The sequence below is a fragment of the Pectinophora gossypiella genome, chromosome 5, assembly GCF_024362695.1.
Source record: "Pectinophora gossypiella chromosome 5, ilPecGoss1.1, whole genome shotgun sequence".
Classification (NCBI taxonomy): Eukaryota; Metazoa; Arthropoda; class Insecta; order Lepidoptera; family Gelechiidae; genus Pectinophora; species Pectinophora gossypiella.
In genome coordinates, this window is record NC_065408.1 from 7801485 (window position 1) to 7824374 (window position 22890).

Consider the following 22890-nt stretch of genomic DNA (forward strand, 5'->3'; position numbering starts at 1 on the left):
AAGGGTTTTTAAAACGGGAACATTCCTGGCAACGGCTCATCACTAATCCTGACACACCACTTTCGCTTTTTCCACTCTCATCAAAAACTTGGTGCATTCTCGTCAGATTAGTGATTGGTATCAAATCTGAACCAGGCACTAAACCGTCGAGCACGCACGAAGTCTTTGATGAGAAATTTGATACATGTCACAACTGTAAACATTCTTAAGTACTGTAAATATACACAGTATGTATGTTTATACATTGTTTTAAGTTTACGCGGTTATTATCATAATTAAAACAAATAATAACGGGTTCTTACCGCGTTTAAAATAGGGATATGAGACTCCCGATATTAAACGCAGTAAGAACCCGTTATTATGTGTTTTAAGTATTATGTAAGTTTCTCTACTACGATTAAGTGGTAAAAACAAATCCGATATTCGGGGCTCAATACAACAGTTAGTCAACAGCAACAACAACAAGAATGTTAATAAGGCCACATCGAAGCAATTCATTTAAAAAGCAATATTGCTACTCGTATTTGACATTTGTTTGCATTGCGCACTTACTTTTTATATGCGCAAATGTCAACCCTCCTGTTCAACAAATAGTCGTGAGCTTATGTTATATTATGTTAGTGCACTAACTGTACTTACTGTGCAAATCAAAGTGACAAGGTTGGTCGGGTCCGTCACTGACCTTAGAACCCACACGAAAAGAAAAAGATAAAATGAGTCAATTATCAATCAATAATACTTTATTGCACAACAACATATACAAAGGACACAAACATACGAATAAAACATAAGCAAAATAGGCGGCCTTATTGCTAAACAGCAATTTCTACCAGGCAACCTTAGGGTGAAAGAAAGTTATTCATTGGAGCACGGGCCGGTGCAATAAACAATAATCAATAATAATAATGAGTCAATTATCGTGAGTGGAGATTAATCTCTCTCTCCCTGTTCTTGGTGTTTATACTCTAGCCATAGAGGCAGCCAATCAGCTCGCGACACTAAACACTTCAGGGCCTCGATACCGACCCCGCCGGCGTGGTCGACTATTTCCCTCATTCAGCGCTTATCGCTATCGACCCACTAGGGTTGATTAATTCTTTCAAATATTTTTCCTCTCAGACGACGCCCTGAGCCGAGGTTCGCGCCCAACTGGGCACCCTCAGGCCTGTTGTCTTAAACGTTGTACCGGGTGAGAGCCTTCAGCGCTCCCCATTTGTCCGGCCAAGTAGTTAATGCCATGTGCGACAAATCTACAATAAGTCAATAAAAGTATAAAGTCAATAAAAGTATAAGGTGTTTATGTTTTATTCGACGGTTTTCTTCTTTAGTATTTCCAGGTCTTAGAATTTTTTGATCTGAGATTAATTTTGTGCTATTTTTTGTTTCAGTTTCGATGTGGAGAACGGGGGCGCCGCGGGCGGCGCGGGGGGCGCGCGCTCGCCGCTCGAGGGCGGGTCTCCATCCGCCGCGCTGGTCCTGCAAGCCATGCCGCAGCGCCGCGAGTCCTTCCTCTACCGGTCCGACTCCGACTTCGAGATGTCGCCCAAGTCCATGTCCCGGAACAGCTCCATTGCCAGCGAAAGGTAAGTTGTGATTACTGTACAAATGAGTCTTACCGTCAACATCTGTTTATACGTATACCAGCCTCTATATATACGTAGGCCTATAACACAGTAAAAGGAGAACAGGAGGTCTATCGTATTCTAATAAGCTACTTTGTTTCAATACAGTTCAGTTTTACGAATAAGTGTTTACAGTCATCGCAATCGCTAATGATTAGTAATCCTTCGTACTAGCTCTTATAGCACAAGTACATATTACGACGTAGATCTAAATGTATTAACTACTTACTTACAAAGTTATTCAACGCTAATATAAAGATTGTCTACTGTTTTCTATTTGCCGTGTCTTAAAATACTGTCAAATACCTCGTAACCAAACAAATTATTTTAAAAACTACTGACCGTCTAACATAATCACATCATGTCAATTCAATTAATCTAAACTTGCGTACGGGTACAACCTACAACAAGTTTGAACAAACACTTATTTGATCAGATAGCTTCACAAACATGAAGCTTTCTGAAAGTTATTTAATAACAAGGGAATAAACCATAACCATCAATATTGCAGGCTATATGCTATACATAATAAACAAAACTACTTGTATAAGGTGCATTCCATATTGACAAACTTCCTATGGACAGTATTCCTATGGTTAACATGAAATCAAAAACATCCTGAAATGTGGGATATGACAATACTGTCTAAATACAAGTCGCTTATTTAAGTAATTCAAATATCAATGACTATTAAAAATTCTTCAGTCAGATTTTATAAATAATTGATTTTTATATCAACCATAATATGTCAATCTATAAGTAATTAATAGATTTTATTATAAGCTATATTATGGTGATAATACACGGAATAAAAGAAAGATGTTGAAAAGGCACTAACGCGCATTTTGTATGACTGTCACCTGTTCAAACCCACTCTCTTTTACTACCTACTCCTGCAAACAGGTAACTGCGATTGCTCTACGGCTTCTCAAATTCCATAGCCACTTTACCGGCAATGTATATTTATGAGACAGGACGCAATTTTATCATTACTTTTCGTAAGATACTACATAAATATAAAAGTATTTTCTTGGTAAATAGCCGATCTTACTAAGATGTTTAGCTTTCCTGTGATAAGAAAGGATCTCCTTGCATGATAGTCGATATTTGATATATTGCCTTGCAGGTTTAAAACATGACCATTTAATATAGTTTCGCGGAGTTCCGAGAGTCGCTAAGTTTGCGGACGAGAGGAGTGTAAAGTTGAAATATGAACTATTTGCTCATAATTGTGTGGCGCGCGTTTCGCGCTCTTTTGTCCGGCCAAGTAGTTAATGCCATCTGCGGCAAATCTACAATAAGTCACGTCAAAAAAAAAAGTTTCGCGCTCACTTGGCCGTTTCAACGACTATCTTCTATTCCGTGTAATAATACTAGTAACACTATAACACGCACAATATAGTCACTGCGTTACAACGATATAGACATCCACACTATTAGTCTTGTTCATTCAGTGACTTTACTAAAGGCTTTTAGCTGAATACAAAGTTGTTTTTTTAATATGCGGAGATAAAATAAGCCCAGTAAAAGAAGTTACACTAAATTGATTTCAAAGCTTTGAGTCGCTTTTGAAGCGCATATAAAATGCAAAAGCTTAAGGAGCAGAGGCGACTGTTAGAAATGAAAATACGAAGGAAGTTGTTTGTAAAAACTGCATTGGCGACTTTGGCGAAGATTTACTTTTAGACTCCGGTGAAAATGTATTTAAATAAACTATGTCATAAGTTAAAATACATTATTTGCAGTCTTTCTACTTTTTTAATGTCTCTCAGAAATCACCTTTGAATGCAACACACAAACGAATAGGAATCTCCATGTTCATCAGTTATTGGAATTATCGTGTATTAGAATTTGAGTTCGTGAGGGAAACAAAACAACAATAAAGTACTTTGTTCTGAATTAAAATTTTGATACACGATAAATCTAATACAAGGAAATTAGCATTCGTGTGTATTCGGAAACAAAGAGAATATAATTCACAACATTTTCAGAAATGCGATGGGACATTAAGAAGAGAAGACAATAGAAGCACCGTAATTATTATATCCGTATGCTTTTTCAACAGCCTCCGTGGTCTAGTGGTTAGAAAGTTAGGCTCATGATCTGGAGGTCCGGGTTCGATTCCCGATGGGGACATTGTCGAAATCACTTTGTGAGACTGTCCTTTGTTTGGTAAGGACTTTTCAGGCTTGAATCACCTGATTGTCCGAAAAAGTAAGATGATTCCGTGCTTCGGAGGGCACGTTAAGCCGTTGGTCCCGGCTATTAACCGTAAAAACACCTCCACCAACCCGCAGTGGAGCAGCGTCGTGGAGTATGCTCCATACACCCTCCGGTTGATTGAGGGGAGGCCTGCGCCCAGCAGTGGGACGTATATAGGCTGTTTATGTTTATGTTATGTATGCTTTTTCATAACTATATGTCGTAGCCAAATCTTAGAATTGATCATTTCATGAATGGTCATATTGTTGTTGTTGGCCACATCATGATGTTATATATTATTTGAGTTACAAATTATTTAATTCATGCTAGACGATAATCTTGGAAATCATAGAAAAAGTCCAGTAATTGTCTAGAATACTGAAGAAACTTTATAGAAATATCTCTACGTACAATCTACACAGATAATCGTTTTTTTTTTAATAACGTCGCATGTTAGTATTATTTTCATACGAGACGATATTACCTGTTATATACGTATACATTGCCGCAACCGTATGGCCTACGCGCGACTTATATTGGCTCATGTGAAACCACCAATTTATTATTTATTTATTTATTTATTAATAGATCACTTACAGCTATGCACATTATAACATTTAGTAAAAGTAAAACAGTACTTATGTGTAAGCCAATTACAAGTGAACACAACATTCATTATAAAAAGAAAATAACATCTAGTCTGTTGAGGCTAACTTCTCAGCAGCTAAAATCTCACTATTAATAACATCAATTATATCATATTATTGCACTAGTTGGTACAAAAAATAAATAAACTATACTAATTTAACTAATTTTTAATGGAGATAGTATCTTGTCAGTTTGCTCTTCAGAGCTCGCTGTGAATCGGAAAATATATCTAGTTGAAGAGATTTCGCGTTCAAATCGTTATAGGATGCACAAGCTCTGGATAAGGGTTGATGTAATCCTAAGTATAATACACCAATATAATATTATGCATTTAGCTATAATATTCTGAAATGTCAGGTCTCAGTTTCTAAATTCTTGTATAAACCGCATTTCAAACATTACTTGCTACATAAATACTATCAAAATTTATCTATATATGTATTAATAATATGTCATCATTACTATTACTACATTATACCTACTGCAATTAGACAGAACGAAACCTTGGGAAAGCCGTAACAACCGCACAGGATCAATTTAATTTAATCGACCTTTAGATAAACACGTGATACTCAGAATTTAATTAACTACATAGAGGTGATGTCAAAGCCACGCTTTCTGCTTCCAACAGACATTTTGATATAACTACACATGAGAGAGAAAGCTCCGAAACCAAACTTTTTTATGCTACTACTATTATACTACGTGATAGAAACAGTGTGTACACAACACATGTGGCTCTAATTCTCACGCCGTGCGCATTTCTATGTGTGTGAGTGTGTATGTGTACTTCTGAACTTATCTGTATTTACTTTAGAGATATAAATCCGCATTCGAGTGTCCAATTTGCGGTTGTTTGTACACGTATACATCGACTTGCAAGCCACTGGAACGTTCAAACTCTCCTAACTCAATGACATGACTGTATTCAACAGTAAACACATGTAACTGACATAATCGATGATTAAAATAGTTTTAGACATACCGTCCCGAGTATGTTCCCACAACGGCACATTGTGACAAATATTGACCGCTTTACCAATAAAAAAGCAAACAAACAGTGAACGTGTGTATAAATGCTAGGCAACCAAGCAAACTTAAATCTAATAATCAAATAATTCGAACAAACTTTGCTTGGCTGTAAAATACTTATTTTTATTGGTAAGGCGGTAATTGTAACACTATACTTACTGAAAAATTACATTGTAACAAAGTGCTCAACTGGACATACAAAGACAAACACGTATAAGGCACTGATTACCCGCAGGACAGTGCATCTGACGGAACAATAAAGTAAGCTTCAGTTATGAATATTGCCGTGTATAATATCAATGTTGTACAACTAACGTTCAGTAGTAAGCTTACTCACAAACAGCCCACATAATTTGGCGATAGCATGCAAATCCCTGTTGTATGTGTAATTAAATCAACCAAATTGTGTCCGTTGCTTTTGCTATCGCAAGCACGAGCGAGAGTATTCGGTATAATTGAGTGCACGATACGACCGCATTTGCCGGCCGATCTAGTATTGTAGAGTTCATGCTATTGCCATTCTGTCACTACACAACTCTCGCACAGTACTTGGTGTGACGCTGACCCCCGCATATAAATGTAACTCGTCAGAGACCTCCCTCAGATGGCAAATAGTACGTGTACTCTGAGGCCTTAGCCCTTTCTTCTTCTCCTTATTTTTTAATTGCTTGCAGATTCAAGGAGTCGGAGGCGGCACAGCTGGACAGAGCGTATGTATTTGTACCTACGCACGGTCTTAACATAGCACGCCTAGCTTTGTACTAGCAATTATTTTGTTATCCTTCTTTGTGTCGCTTGCACTCTTTATAAAGCTTATTGATGTTCTCACCTACTCGTTGACTAATAGTTGTTTAGTGATGTACTTCTTACACAAGCCACAATCCTCAATTAATCTTGCTCGTTCTAGGTAACCAGGTGGGTGCTTATTCCCCTTAGTGTCTTAACCATTTTTTATTTTGACAGTGACGTTGACAAAAAAAGGAACAATTATAATACTTAAGTTTATTTTGTCTTATAAAAGACACGATTGCTATTTTTAGCTACTGTTATAATGTGCTCGGTTTTTTTTAGTTATTAACGAAAAAATAAACAATACTTAATTTGTAGTCGGAGCTGTTATTCCGCTTAAAGTGACTCGCATTTCCAATAATATCTAGGTACTTACTACCAGTCGACATATTTTGTATGGCAGGACATAATTGGTTTATAAACTCTGGTATATAAGTATATAGACTTATCATTATATTTAGTAATATTAAATAAAGAAGTATGCATAAAACATTTTCTCTGTCACAGAGGCTAAACTAGTAATCAGTCATACAAGAAACTTTGGTATAGGGAACGGAATGCAGTATTCTAAGCTAGGAGTCTTACAGAAGTCGATAAAGGGACCGAATCCAGTCTACCGTGACGAACTTATTATACGCACTGGCTGGTAATCTGTGATTTTCTATCATAGGACTTAAATACCGCTTATCCAGCAAGTTGTTCAGATTTCGTTAATATGCTCTTTACAAAATCAATTGTTTGTGGTTACGATCAAAGGCCAGTGACTTTTTAATCTCAATGTCATTGAAAAACTTCGAACACACGTATATCAGATTAAATGCTGCATAATTTAAACCGCTTCTCAGTAACCTTAGGTAGATTTATTGCATAAATCTTACTTATCCTTACATTTATTTTATAAATATAATATATAAAGCTATAAATGTGATATCATAAATAATTTGTTACCTTTACATAAGTATATAAAAGACATCAACGAGATATCTATTTAGCTGCAGATGTTCCTAATTGTTATGGGTCAATTAATAATGATTCTTGTTTATTTGCTGTTGATATAAAAAAAGTATGTAGTAAGTATGTAGTGTGTATGTGTGTGTATGTAGTGTGTGTAGTATGTGTGCAGTGTGTGTAGTGTGTGTGTGTGTGTGTGTGTGTGTGTAGTGGTTTGTATGAGTATGAGTGTGTAAGTGTGTATGAAGTATGTATTATTGATTGATTGATTGAAGTATGATGAAAATAACTCATCCAATTTCAATAAAGAAAATAATATTTTAAAATATAATTAAAAAGGCTGTATAACGAATATTAATTAAAAAGTCTCAAGAGCGTGGGTTTTAGGTATCCCATACGATAAAGTTTCGTTCTCGTTAATTTTAAATGGTATATTTAAAATTTGTAAATGCAGTTAGAAATAGAAGGGAATTTAATTCAAAAGAATAAGAAGCATTCAATTCTACCGAGTGAGCGCTCCCCTATTGTCCGGCCAAACAAAGCAGCGGGAAACTAAACTAGCAACATTAAGTCACGTAAAATAAAAATAATTCGGTATTGCTAGTGAAAATGAATGCATGTACAAAATTACGTTTAACCTTTAAGTACATCAGAAAACATATGGACAAGCAAGTAAGTACACTTAGCAAAGATAAAAGCAATCTGAAACTCCATTATGAACACGCCCACACAAGATTTAGGAGTAAAAAACGGAATAATCCATTCGAATAAAATGGTACTTACTTAAACGTCACAGAATTGACTATTTTTAGATTTTAGATGCGTGTGGGTAATCTCAAAAACATATTTATTTTTTCTTTTTCCAATCTTGCTCTTCGCATATTCATGCGATGATGTATTTTTTATCAAATTATTTATTGCCATATGTAAACTCTTTCAAATGACCTATAGGAAAATACCTTGCTTTACTTTTGGTTTTTTGGAACAACTAAGTACCTATATTATTTTATATCTGACCACGATATAACATGAAACAACAATATTCAAATAGATAGTTTAAACGACATCTTCTTAATAAAAATGAATTATCCAAAATTTTTTTTAGTAGCGTATTGTTATGTCCGACTGCTGGGCAAGGGCCCCTTCTCTTTCTGAGCATCCCTGTCCTGCATCATCTCGAGGCACGGTAGTGCCCCCGCCAATACGAGCAAAGCAAAGCGTAAGGGCAGAGCCCTACCTACCTTTTCTCGAAACCTTTCGCCAATTTTTTGAGCCCTTATAACTCAGGTTTGGATAATACCAGATAAACCAAATTCTCAGGATAATAATTATATTGTTATTAAGTTTCAAATGCATAGCTATTATACTTTACGTTTTATTGATATGTAAAAAAACCCCGATTTTGACACTCACTGACTGACTCACTAACGATCATCATAATTATAAGGTATTTCGATCGTATGATCTCGTTTACGATCGCAATGTCAAAAACTTATCAGATCTCCACACGCCATAACTATACAAACCCTAAGTTCCCAAATTCTACACGTTAGGCAAAATATGTGGCTTGGCCGTTTTGCTACCATATAATATATGAAGGTGAAAAAACTATTTCGCTATCTATCACCATGGACGAAACTACGTAAGTAAGGCAAAAAAAATATTGACTGTTCATTGTCATTCTGTTACATAGTTCTTGTAGTAACGAAACGGGCAAGGCCATATTTTGCCTATCGTGTAGAGTTTGGAAAGTTTGTATAGGTAGTTAGGGCGTGTAGAGTTAGAACTTTGCTACATTGCGATCATTTGATCTCGTCTTGGCATCATTTTACATGAAAATGTTTTTGTTGGGGTTGTATTAACCCCTAATCTACCGAGATACCAGACACAATATATTTTACATTGCGTGTAATCGAGATCCGCGTTCCGGCAGACAAGAAGTCAAACGTTCCGGAAGGCATCTAACTCGTCCCTCCATCATCGTCGTGGTCTGCCTCAACATGGAGGGCATTGTATAGAGAGAGGGCTATGGAACGCAGCATGTTGGGTGTTAAACATTAGAAACACGACACTGCGCTCCAGATCTCCACTAGCAGATGTTAACGAAATATCAACAAAGCTGAAGTGGGCAGGACATATCTGCTGTATGCATGCAGAAAACTGGGCGAAATTGACATTTGACTGGAATTGACTATTTAACTGTTCCTGTTAACGTTTTCTATAACCAATGGTCCAATAACACTTAACTATTATTAAACTTAAGAAGATGCGGTTTAATAATTCAATATTATCATATCCCCACAACTAATAAAATCAATATTGTGCCCTTTCCTAATATACATGGATACTTTATGAGCTGGTTATGCCCCATTCTAGGTCAAATAATATATGTTGTCTTTATTGATTTAGAGGTAAATTCGGGTTTAAGAACTTTATTTTCCTGATAAAGATTTACATTCGCTTACATGAGAAAAAAAATCACAAAATAATAAAGAAATATAAAAAATAAAGTAGTAGTGAGTTGAGATAAAGTGAAATAGTTGAAATTTGTATCAAATATGCTTTAGTTTACATTCACAGCGTGAATACAGAATAAATATAAAGACCACCCAACGTATAACCATACTGAAACATCACAATAGCTGGCTCTAATGCTAATGTCTTCATTAAACACGAACTAGCCGTTAGGTATTATTATAAATTGAACACAAATACGTGACTCCGATTCTATACTACTCAGGCCGAGTATCTTTGTCTCGAGGACTCTAGAGAATAATTACTAAGCCAGATGGAGTATTCCTTTGCCATTACGAGTCTGTACTCAAAGTATGCTACAATAAAAAGTCATGACATTCTGCTTTATTCTGTTCTACTATTTTCTTGTAACCCACTTTGACACGGGTTCCTACCTTGCTTCACCACCTTTAGTTCAATTTAAGCGCTATTCATAGTCTCTCGAATTTTACATCAGCTTTAAGTGAAAATACTGGTTCTCTTCACTCAATTAACAGTTTATTGAGCTCTATCCCATCGGAGAAAAGTATACAGCAGCAGAATATTATTAATACTAATATTTTTTTTTTCCTTTACATCGCACAATTAAGCTAACGACACTTAATTTGACAGACTTTTACGTCATTCCTGTCGAGCACGGTAACATCTATCTGCCTCGCACGTGATTAAATATTCATTTACTCGGGACCCTTCACGTTTTCCACCTTCGTGTCAATTTAACGTGACAGCTATTTTATCAGGACCTAAAATCTTTATACACTTTGAAATACGAGTCGATAATATCAGACGAGTGCACGATTACACTTGGACAGTAGCAGTACCTACTATTGCTATCAGTGCACCTGAACAGAATCGCCCGTCAGCTGCGATGATGTCGTGTGGTCCACGTTTCCACGTCGAACATTGATTACCGGCGCTCACCGCTGCCAGTTTCCATTAGCGCCAAATTTATCCTCGGGCGGAGTCGCGCGCTCTCGGCGTCGTCCGGGCGGTGTGGCGGCGGCGGCGGCGAGCGGCGCGCCTGCCTCCATTGATAGTCCGCGCGGGCTGACGGCGAGACGCCACTCCATGCCCGACGACACGCGATGCACTCTTTCTTCTCTGCCGGTTAAAACCCCCTTATAAAGCGTGTAACTTCGCTTAAAATGTGACTGTTCTTTATCCAGTTTCTATTAAAGCGTGAAGTGGTTCACGTATTCGCTTCGGTTACGCGCAGTGACTAGTAAAGTCATGTAAAATTAAAAAATCGTGCAAATACAGAGTGTGGTTGAAGCTGAGGTTGGCGGTGTCGAGGTCGTTCACTGGTCCTACTGGTCGGGCGCTGGTCGGCTGACCGGCCGCTGCTGGTGGTGTCCGCAGTCACTTAGCTAATTGGTGCCAAGGATGTCTCTCATCAAACCCAGCCTAACAAACAATTGTCTCTTCTAATCATATATTCCAATTTAACTATATTATTAATAGTACGACGTAGGCATCGATATTTTACGCGTGTTATAGTTACATTTTTCATTTACAGTATTTTCATTGATAAGAATATACAAGTGATAAAGTTATCAAACAGAATACCTGTCGCGCAGTACATCAATCTCTACATTTGTCGAAGTGATTGTATTGACATGTTAAACTTGTTTCCTGAATAAATTCGCATAGTACGTTGAAAAAAATATTGAGAAAGTTCAGTGTCGTGTGAGTACGGAAGAGTGGTGAGCGTAGGTGAGCAGGTGGTGAGCTCGTGACGATGACGACAACATCGTGGTGCGCGTTGGCATTTACAGTCGCACGTAGTTATATCACATAGAGTGCGTGGAGCAAGTAGCGAGATGCAGCGGTCGGAGTCGCAGTCTGAGCGGCTCGGCCAGCCCGGAGTCAGCTTCATCCCGAAGAGCTCGGCGTCGGAGCACAGCATGGCCACCGGAATCTCAGGCAGCAGTAGCGGCGGCACCCTCCCCCGCACGCTCAGCACCAGCGTCCTCCGCATCAAAAACAGATCCACTTTCTGGGAGAAATTCTGGGACGAACGCACCCGCCGCGATGCGTGAGTACCTACCAACTGAAAACCAAAAACAACCATTTATTACGTCCTCATCACCTGCCAGGTGCACTGACACTTTAGTTACTAGCAATATTTCGACGGGAAATTGAAATGCCCGAACTTAATAAGCATGCGATGACGAGTTATGAGAAGGTTTACTTTCAGTTTAACGTTTTTCTGTATTTTAAAATTGATGAAGAGCAAACCAAATACCGTTTTTTCACCGTTTGGCTGCTATTGCTCATAACTTTGGGTTATACTCACTTATTGCACCTCTCGGTATTTATGCGCTGGTTAACGTTCTGTTTACAATAGGTAGTTGGCAAACAATATATATACGTATATATAATATAGCTCTGAAAGTTTATAAAGAGGTAAATTGAAAGATATAAAATTACGTTTACGTTCCTGTACATTAACATCGCAATCGCAGTCCCAAGGATATGTTCTTTACGAAGTATTTCCTTAATATCGTTTGCCATGTTGAAAGGGATATTCGTCTAAATGTCATATTTCGCGCATTTTTCGAAGGAGTCTTCCTCACCCTCCAGTTGCGTAACACGTAGTCGTCAATAAAAAAGTCTAACACAAGTACTTGGGGAAACAAAATTCGTTTCATGTTTTACCAACATTACTGCTCCTCCAGACAATTCCCACGGCAAAGTCTCGTATCTTTCTACATATTACTTTACATACATAAAATAAAAGGGTCTAGGCTTACGGAATAATGTTCACATTTATAACCGTACCCTATTCGAACTTCAAAATGGAAATTATTACTTATGTGACATGCATAAAATATTTCTAATGTTATGGATCACGTATAAATGACTTGTCCCTGAAAAGAAACAATGGTTATATTAAAAACAATGGTTTCATACTGTTATGACTGTTTTTATTTCCCTTTAGCATCATTATTTTTGCGGTTCGTCCTTTTATGAATATGCTACGATTTAAAATCATACTTACAAAAATATACCGCTTGTACCAACAATTAGAAGCAACCGTGGTAGCTCAATTGGAAGAAAGCTTAACCCTCCTAGTCCCTAACACGGGTCTAAACCAATAAATTTGTTTTCGAATTCATGTTTGCATCATAAATTATTACGTGCTCAGCAGCGAAGGAAAACATCGAAAGGAATCCCAAATTGACGAGAACTGCGTTCGGAAGTATGTGACCTAATCTGCAATGGGCTAGTTTTTCTTTGCGGGTTTGAAGGTCAGACAGGCAGTCGAATCTATAAAAAAACTGGACTTGATCTTCAGGTTAGGCAAGTGGACCCTGTGAAAAAAGAGATAACGGTAGGGAGGTGATGAGTGCAAGTTGATAGTATCGATCAATGGCGTACATTTCTGAAAACTAACATTTACCTTTGTGGTTCTTGTAACTGTAGAAGCCATAAGAGGGTTTATGAAGGCCACATCGAAGCAATTCATCTTAAAAAAGCAATATTACAATTTGACATTTGCGCATATAAAAGTAAGTGCGCAAGGCAAACACATGTCAAATGGCAATATTGCTTTTTTAGATGAATTGCTTCGATGTGGCCCTATTAACCTTCCTGTTGTTGTTGCTGTTGACTAACTGTTGTATTGAGCCCCGAATATCGGATTTGTTTTTACCACTTAATCGTAGTAGAGAAACATACATACTTAAAACACATAATAACGGGTTCTTACTGCGTTTAATATCGGGAGTCTCATATCCCTATTTTAAACGCGGTAAGAACCCGTTATTATTTGTTTTAACCTCCCAACTCCCTTAATTAGATTGCACTCCGCCTCTAAACCGAACGGATTCACCTACATCTTGATTAGGTACTGCCACCATTCCTTTTTTTATCGCACAAGGTCAAACCTCAAGTGTACCTTTTTCCATCTTATTGACGTTTTAATTAAAAAGCCAGCGAGCCATTCTGTGTACCTTCTCATCAAAGAGAAAATTGAAATTCAGACTTTGGGATTGGAATTAAAATGTCAATATCAATAACTGTTTTTGTACAACAAGTCGGGCTCAAGTGACTTCATGTGTGAGATAAATTGAGCACACAATTGTCTACAAACTCCGCCGTAGGCTCAGTATGACTCATGACCTTCAAGAGAGATTTAATTGGAACATTATAATAATAGGTACCTAGTTCGGCCTTCTTAATTTATCTCTATCCATTTATTCGACAGGGGAAAACAAGAATACTTACATAAAAAATAATTTCTATAAAATATTTTGTAATAAGTAATTCTTTAGTAAGTACTTATAAACTTAAAAATAGACGAGTGTCTTTTCAGCTGCTTTGATGGTACGACGACATAACCAATACTTCTTATCAAAATACGAGCATAGGTTTCTTATACAATTTGAATTGCCCACGGTTAGATAGCATCGATTAAAGGGAAGGCAACAGAGATCAATTAGGACCGGTTAACACAATATCGCTGGGATCAATCGGGGCTCGAGCCCTGCAGTTACTTTAATTACTAACATTTACTTGGAAACTTGTCTCCAAGAATAGAAGAGAATAGATCCTTGTACCTACCTACTACTCTCACACTCAAACCGTCAATCAAACTTTTTCATTACGTTTGTTCTCGATTCCCAACAATGTATTTAATAATTACAGACTGGACGACTAAATACGTCAATCAGCACGCAAGAAACGTTCTTTAAAGGCTATTAAATATAAATTAAAATAATTATACCGCAAAACTAATAAGAAATTAGTGACGTCGTTATTTCGCAAACATTAATGTATTACGGCTAAACTTGCTCAAATTGAACACGAAGTTTGTAACTCACATCTAAAATGGTAATGCCACGCCTCTATGTGTAGAGTTTATAAGCGTTTTATGTAGTACTTAAAGCGTACTTGATATTTTGCTGGAATACAGGATCCTGTTTCAATTTGCATACAAGGGAACATAACTAGCAAGGACCGATAACTGGTGACGGTATCACGAGCAATATAAATAGAAATGTCGTCCCGGGCCGGACTTTCTATAGTCGCTCGAATAATACAGGGTGTTAGTGACGTCGTAACGAAAACTTTGAGGGATGATTCAGGCCATGATTCTGAGTTGATATCAACTGATTTTTTCCGTCGCAAAAGTATGAAACGGAAAATAATTTAAAAAATACTAAAATTTTCATGAATTTTCTGAGAGAAAATTCCACTTGATATCAACTCAGAATCATGGTCTGAATCATCCCCCTCAGTATTTCTATGATACTTGTGTGGCTACCGTATTAACTTGTACGGGGTGTAAGTGACATCGTAACGAATACTGAGGGGGATGATTCGGCTGATTATTCTGAGTTAATATCAAGTGGAGCTAGTAGCTTGTTAAACGTAAAACTAATTTAATAAATATGACTACTATAAGCCCTACGACATCTGTAGGTCGTTCGTTACTTTACCTTTACATAAAAACTCACAAACGTAACACGTTATCTGAAAACCTATGACAATGAATTGAGTATTGTTGTGTAATGTTTAAATCTATTCAAATGGTTTGCTTTGAACAATAGACGCTACACACAAGGCTAATAAATGAATATTATAAAGCGTAACGAGTACATGCAAATCGCAATGAATCATTATGAGTTAATCGCATATGCAAGAATCCTTGGTATGTAAAACAACTTTTTTGTCGTAAATCTCAACACGTCCGTTTGGTTTAATTTATGGGATGGTCTGTTTATGATGTTATGAGATTACAGTTCTAAAACATATTTCTGGATCAAAAGATGAAAGGTTCCTCGTGTGATATGGCTTAGGGATTATGACACAAATAAATTCGTATTTGTTGTCTGCGAGTTCCTCTGTCCTTGTGTATGTCGCATCAGTGTACGAGTGTGTTTGAGTATGTGGGCGACGCATGCAGCGACAGTCGTACGTATTCACATGTACTATTTAAGTCTAATCGCAGCGATTTCCAACTGTGCTTTGTCGGTTTCTGAATAGAGTCGTCGTTCTATGTACGTATAGTTAATAAATGCAACCGTTTGAAGTACGTTTCGTTTATACTCCTGAACGCAAACAAAAGTTACTTGTTCCTCCCACTCCACTGCCCTACTACTATTTGTTCCCAAACTAAACACGTCCATTTAAAGTTTTCAAATTAAGATCTACCTTACGTATTTATTTACCTAATCTAACCTAACTTTCCTTTCCCGATAAATTTTAATCTAAATTTGTACAATTTTGTGGATTTATTTGATTAACTGTGCTAAAACAAAGCTGAAAGCCGTCCTTTGAACTTCACTGTCAAAGGTCACTATGAGGTTTAGTCGCAAAATAATTCGATATTTCCAGGTAAAACTGCGAGAAGCAAAATTGAATTTGTTTATGCTAGGTAAATGCTTGTTCTACTAAGAGTAAAATTGAACCAGTAGAGTCTAAAAGAATCTTCAGCTTATTATGACGTGAAGCACTTGAGAGTAGAAAGAAAACAATTATGGATGCGATTGTAACAAAAATGTTTTCCTCCGTTTTCAGGAATAAATTGATAAGTGCTCGTCTCTTTAGACGTTGAGAGAGTTTTCTGCGATTTTTTTGCATCCACGTGACTGAACAATACGGAAAATAGCAAAGCCAGTACAAACAACAGGAGGGTAGAGTACAAAGAAAGATATGTAATTTACTTTAAAAATTGCGCACAGTATTGATCTGGTCGATTAACAAACGACATAAAACACAGAGCAGCTAAGTTACCTAACAGAAACCCCCGGTTCTTACATGCGCAGCTGGGATATTTTACGAGAAAACTTGGGTTCTAAATTGGCCACAAAAATTAACATTAAAATACTTTGAGGATAAAAACACAGGGTTATGTACTATACAACACATGTAAGAAAACAAATGAAATACTTATTTGAAACATGATCTATAACGTTTCCACGATTAGATTATCGGAATACTATTGAAATAAATGAAAATGAAGACAATGAATATAGCAGTGTGATGGATCGCAGCATCCTCCTTTGTGAAACTACCTTCGTTGCTAATAAATGAGGTCTTTAAAGCTCTAATTAAATAACGTAACATTTAAATGTTACTTCGCTGTTAGATTAAAATCAGTGCTCTTTCTAAAGATAGAATGAAAGATTGATATATTTAGACAATGTTATACAACAAAACACAATACGTATTAATATTATTATTGTAAAATTAATGACTTTTAAAGCTGGGCAATGAATACGGCTTAACTTTATAATAAAATGAAGGAGCAGCAGAAGTTAAGTAAATTTAAATAAAATGACGTGGGCGGAATTCTCGGCACGAGTCAGCTTTTGCAGCTTCCAGCGATGGAACAATACTAACATGCTCTCCTCTCTAGTTAAAAATAGCACTAAGCACCTTTCAAACATAAATAAGAACGGACTTTCCTCTGGAAAACCTGTCTTCGCTAGATTTTTCTTTCCTAGTCGCGTGGACTCCGAGAAAATGATGTTGTTCTTAGAATTCCGATCTGCCTCCGAAGAAAACATTAGAGACGCTTAGGACAACGTCCTGTAAAGTCCTGTTTGTATATATTTTATTGTATCGGAGCGGCTGAAGGCATCACGTGGAAAATCTTATCAAATAATAAGATCAATGGCTTCATTGTCCTGAAAAAAAAAAACACAATACAATAAAAAGATTTGTAATTCAAAACGTTTTATCATAATAAAGTAGAAAACATAATACGTACTTATATATAAAACCTATAATTGGAAAACGCCCCTTCAAATTACTAGGTAGGTAATAGATTCAGTAAAGGGGAAAGTCAGAAAATTACAAATTTATAATTCTATATGTATGAATAAGTCAATAGAAATAGTTTATTATTTCATAACCAACTAAGTATGTCAGCGGTAATTATACTTTATGATATAAATAGTCCGTACCGGACCAGTGCAGTCGTCAGACGCACGACACTCACGTAACAATGATATTGTCTTGCTTATAAAGAAGTATGTTAAAAAATCGACATTATGAGACACTTCTATTTGAATAGTCGTTGTTTTTACCCGACTTCGGCGAAACAAAGAGGAGAGTTATGTGTTTGACCGCTATGTATGTATGTATGTGCATAGGTATGCACGTCAGTGCCAACCTAACTTCTAAACCACCTGTTAGAATTTAACGAATGAGGTGTCACTAGAAGCGTCTTGATTGTCTTCGTCTTAAGCGTCTTGAAATCACGCTAAATTCAATTCAAACTTTTAGGACAGATTGGTTTACGACCACGGCTATCTCCAAAACATCAACATTCGGAAGAATTTTAGAGAAATACACATATTTTCTTGTTTTATACTTTTTTTAGGCGTGATTTTTCCTTAGGCAGATTCTTAGTTTTTAAACTTTTATTGTTTACAACAATTCGTAATCGATAATCTTATCTCACAGCTTTATTCCCATAATTACAATTACAGACATGTAATCCCTTACATGTGTATAATTATTGATGAATCATAATAACTACGTGTGCCTACTAAATTAGTGAGGAATCATTACGTATAATAATATTAACACGGGTTTTATTATCTACATAAACTTGGATGGATAGCGAGACAGGTCGTCACACATAAGACAACTAGCAGTCTTTCTTAGTAATAGGGTGTTAGGTAATTATAAGTCAAATATAAAAGGAATGAGTTACCAGCTATTCGCCAACGAAATAATATCTCTAGCTAGACGGATTAAGACGGACAGTTAAGGAAACTTAATTGACTTCTACGAAATGTAATCAGCATGTATCAGTTGTAAGTGGTTGTAAATAATGTTTGTGTAGTCCCACTATCTGGCGTAGTTCCAAATTATAGTTACTAAAGTAGGAGACGCGACGAACAACTACATACAGATATCGAAACAAAACAACTTACTTCTGGACACTTTGAGACTTGGAGACAATCTAGCAGTAGCTATATAGTATAAGTATATAGATATCGCGATTTTTACTATTAGAAAACGCAGAAGAAGTCCATATAATACATCCACTTAAAATGCTCTGAGATGGTCATGATAAACAGCATTATATTACAAGTTATCAACTCATGGACGAATATTATAGTCCTTGATTTTGGAAGACATTTCCTCGTAATTTAATGTAATACAGTTGAATAACTGTACATTTTATTTTGGGAAGAAGTATGTTATTAAAATATTATGATCGTATTCGTATTTGTATTATATTCTCACTAAAAGTAACGCAAAATATTAATTAACACAAAATAAGACTTATTCGCGACGTTTTGCCATACACAAAAGCTAAAAGAGTTTTTGTATTGTATTGTAATGTAAAAGGGACCAGAATTTGTTTACTTATCTTCCTTGGCTCTACACACGCATCAATACAATGGTAACGTACACAAACTAAGGTTGAATTTAAACAAAATGTTCTTTTGGCACTAACACCGCTGCTTCTCGTCAGTCATACAATATATCACTTTCTGAACGGGTGGTAATATAACTACAAGAACTACAATGAAATTTTAACAGTTATAATTTTATTTTATTTGGGGAGCTTACAGCTAAATTTACAAAGTTACATATTAACTTAATATCTAAAAGCCATTAAAAAGCTTCCACAGATTGAAAGAAAACACAATTTACATTACGTTTCTAAGACCATATGGTAAAAACCTTAAAAATAGAAATATCTAAACAATAGAGGAAACGAAGTCTCTAACAAGTGCTTTTTTAGCACCTTGAATGCTGCTAGCAAATAGGTCCAAATTCAAGTTATGACCAAGCCTATTAAAAATAATATGGAACATCTCAGTAAAAAGCTGTTCTTTCTAAAGTTCGTGTGATGTTATATTTAATTTTATGGGATATAGTCGTGAACTGTAAGGGGTAGTAATCCATCGGAGCATCGGAGGAGCTCGGTGGCGCAGCGGTAAACGCGCTTGGTGTGCGATTGTTGAAGTTAAGCAACTTTCGCAAAGGATGGGTGACCACAAAAAAAAAGTTTTCAGCTCGAGCTCCTCCGTGTTTCGGAAGGCACGTTAAGCCGTTTGTCCCGACTGCATTAGCCCGCGTGATGGTTTAAGGCCCGTTCTCCCTACTCGTATCCATCCATAGGGAAGGCCCGTTCCCCTGCAGTGGGGACGTAAATGGACTGATGATGATGAGTAATCCATCCGTCTATCCATCCATAACCTAACCTAACCGAGCTTTCTATTAGAACAACGTGATAGGTGGTGAGCCGTATTGACGTCTATAATGGTCGAGCCAACTGTGTTAGTTAAAACTGTAAGTACTTATAATAAATTAATAACTCGTTGGTACAAGTCCGGATTCCAACCGGAATTTTAATTTTAAATACGAATCACTTTTGATTTTGAACAACAATCCCTAGAATTATTGCTGCCTTGCGTCCTGCGCACATCCCAGTAGAACTAACCTTGTTTACCTTGCGTCCATCACATCTGTATTCTGTTTTCCAATAAATAAGTTTGATAAATAACATAACATTATTATGAAAGTTGGCAACAAGCTTGTCATAAAACGCCGGGGGAAATAAGACCGCCCTTGGAACTTTACCTGGCTAAATATAAGATAAAACGACTACGCATTGCAAATTGGCTCGCGATTTCCTTTGGGGTTTCATTTTTTTCTGCATTCAATGCAAATTTCTTCTCAAGGAATTTGATTGAGGAGTATTTCAATACCCGCGTATGTTATTCGTTTTCTGCTTGACTATATCAAAACAAATAAATAAATATGTTCAATTGATTACTCTATTAACTCTTTCGTTTATCATCATAGAAGGTATTCTTCTGTCCCTGCAACAATTTAGGTATTTTGGTACTCTTTTTAATGTAATCCGGTCACATACCAAGAGGTATCCTATTACAAAATTTCGATTTACCTGGGCCCTTTTCCGAAACCAATACAATTAAAGCTATCTCTTGTTGCAAACGAACCGACCTTTACCTTTAGGTAAACCACTACGGCGTTCTCCTTATTTTCTAAAAAGTACAACAATAAAATGTTCATTGTATATGAGTTGTATCCAGTGTCGTCGACATCGATACATGTCGCGAATAACGAACGACATGGCGATTTGAAATCGATCACCTGCTTCGAACACCGCAAAGAACCTTGAGTTTTATTCCCTACAAGGTAAAAGAATGAACTCAATACATATTGAAAGGGTGCGGGTGAAAGTACTTTGAAAAATGATAGAATTTACTTCTCGACAACTTTTCGTAATTCAATAACGAAAACGACCTCCGTAGTTTCGTGAATCAACTTCCTATATTCCTCAAAGTCCTTCGTTATAAGACTGAAATGAAATTCTTGTCCTGGATGGACGTGGTAAATTGTTTGCAACGTTGTCATGCTTAGATTGAGCAATTAAGAGAGTTCTAGTAATGAGAACATGTCTGAAAGTAACAGACGTTAACGAACATGTGAAAAGTTTGTAGACTAAGTTGTTTCTGTGTTAAAGCTGTGTGTGATACAAGATAAGCGAATGCGGGTTGATCAACCGCAATACACGGTTTGAATTTCAATGAGTCTTACAGCGACTCCTACGCATGAAATAACTAACTAAGCTAACAACACTTGTATGTTCTTGCTACAGGAATTATTCAAATTATTGTTAATTATCGTACTAATAACGGATCGTTTTACCTTACATCAATAAAATACGTTCACCTCGTCCGGAAACAAAATATCTCTTGCCAAGAAAATGTATCGGTTACAGAATTTCTATTGTTTGATTTTTCATAATAAATTATGATCCATATTTTGTTGAATTTCATATACTTACATAAACAATATATATATTATATATAGGTACAATCATTTTACTGATCAGCACTTCTCGTCAAAAGATTTATCTGATAATAACATAATATTATTATTATACATCAATGACTCCTAGCGTTGGCAAAGATACCCACGCATTTTCGACGCTTTGCCCTTTGCCTTACCTTCCAATAAATTTGAAAAGTATGAAGCACGTGCACTCGACGTTTTAGTTATCAGATTGCTTTTGTCATATATTTAGTTACTGAATTTAGTTTGAAACTCGATCTTAAAGTAGACGTTCAGATTCAATATCCTGTGCGACAGACTAGTACTGTGAGTTTGCAGAGCCAGTCAACAAGCTAATATTTCTGCAGTAGGTTGTGACGTGGCTCACGGTGGATGCAACTATTTCCGTTTCCGCTCAGCTTGTCTCATAAAGTCAACTCCCCCATACCTGTGCCGACTAGCTTCATCCTATCTTATCGTTTATTTTTAGCTTTTCGCTTTAAGGTCTTTAGAATTATGTGAAATTTCAAGATAAATATTTAATAATCTCCCTAAACTTAGAAAATGCGACTCTTCAACCGTGTAGGCGGGTTATAACAGTACCTAAAAATGTATGTAGGTAGCGCAACGTTGATTTTGACTCATGCTCAATTTAAGAGCCACGCTCTTGTCAGTGCAGCATTTTCCATGCTTCTTTTTAGGGAAAAATAGGGCAGTGGTTTCCCTCTTGCCTTCCGCCCCTTGATTTTCTTGCTTTTCTTGATTTTGACTGACAATAATAAATAGTTGTATTTGAAATTTTACATAACACGGGCAAAACTGTTAACACTTTGAATAAAACAGTAGTATATAAAGACCGTTAGTATTTAACACACATATATAATAAGTAAAAAGAAATTTCTCAAACTCGTGTAAATTGATTGACCTTTGGCATATGACCGCGCCATTAAACTCGAAACTACCTAAAAGGTTTAATAATAGTATAATATTTGACTCTGCATTCCCCTTTCCATGGGTGAAGGGTTTTAAGGCATCCCAAACTTCATTTTCCGCAGTTTTAGTGTAATGCGTATTAGGGTGCGTAAACCTTCGCCCAGCCCGCTATAATAAATTTCCAACACAAATTTTTAATTTTCTTCACAAATTCAGAAGTAAAAATAACAAAGTACTATTTGTCTAGGTACAGATTCTACGTTTATTCTCTTTGATCGGTTTTTATATACTTTCTGTTGTCAGATAATCAATAGTTTTCATCTAAAACAGAGCATCCTATCGATACTGTATTACTTCGACTTTTTCGCGCGTACGGTGTGACGATAGAATAAGTAACTTATCGATAAACTATCTATCAATG

The 22890-nt window shown here is 36.5% G+C and overlaps 1 protein-coding gene across 9 annotated transcripts in view; it reads left to right on the plus strand.

Moving 5' to 3' along the window:
• Positions 1–22890, plus strand: part of LOC126366726 (cAMP-specific 3',5'-cyclic phosphodiesterase) — a 480018-nt gene that overhangs the window by 394047 nt on the left and 63081 nt on the right. For 8 of the 9 annotated variants that reach the window (XM_050009948.1, XM_050009953.1, XM_050009952.1 and 5 more), the window contains 2 exons: positions 1389–1583; positions 6179–6214. In XM_050009948.1, coding sequence (XP_049865905.1) covers positions 1389–1583; positions 6179–6214 — 231 coding nt within the window. The remainder of the gene's footprint in view (positions 1–1388; positions 1584–6178; positions 6215–22890) is intronic. The other variant, XM_050009947.1, reaches the window with a different exon arrangement.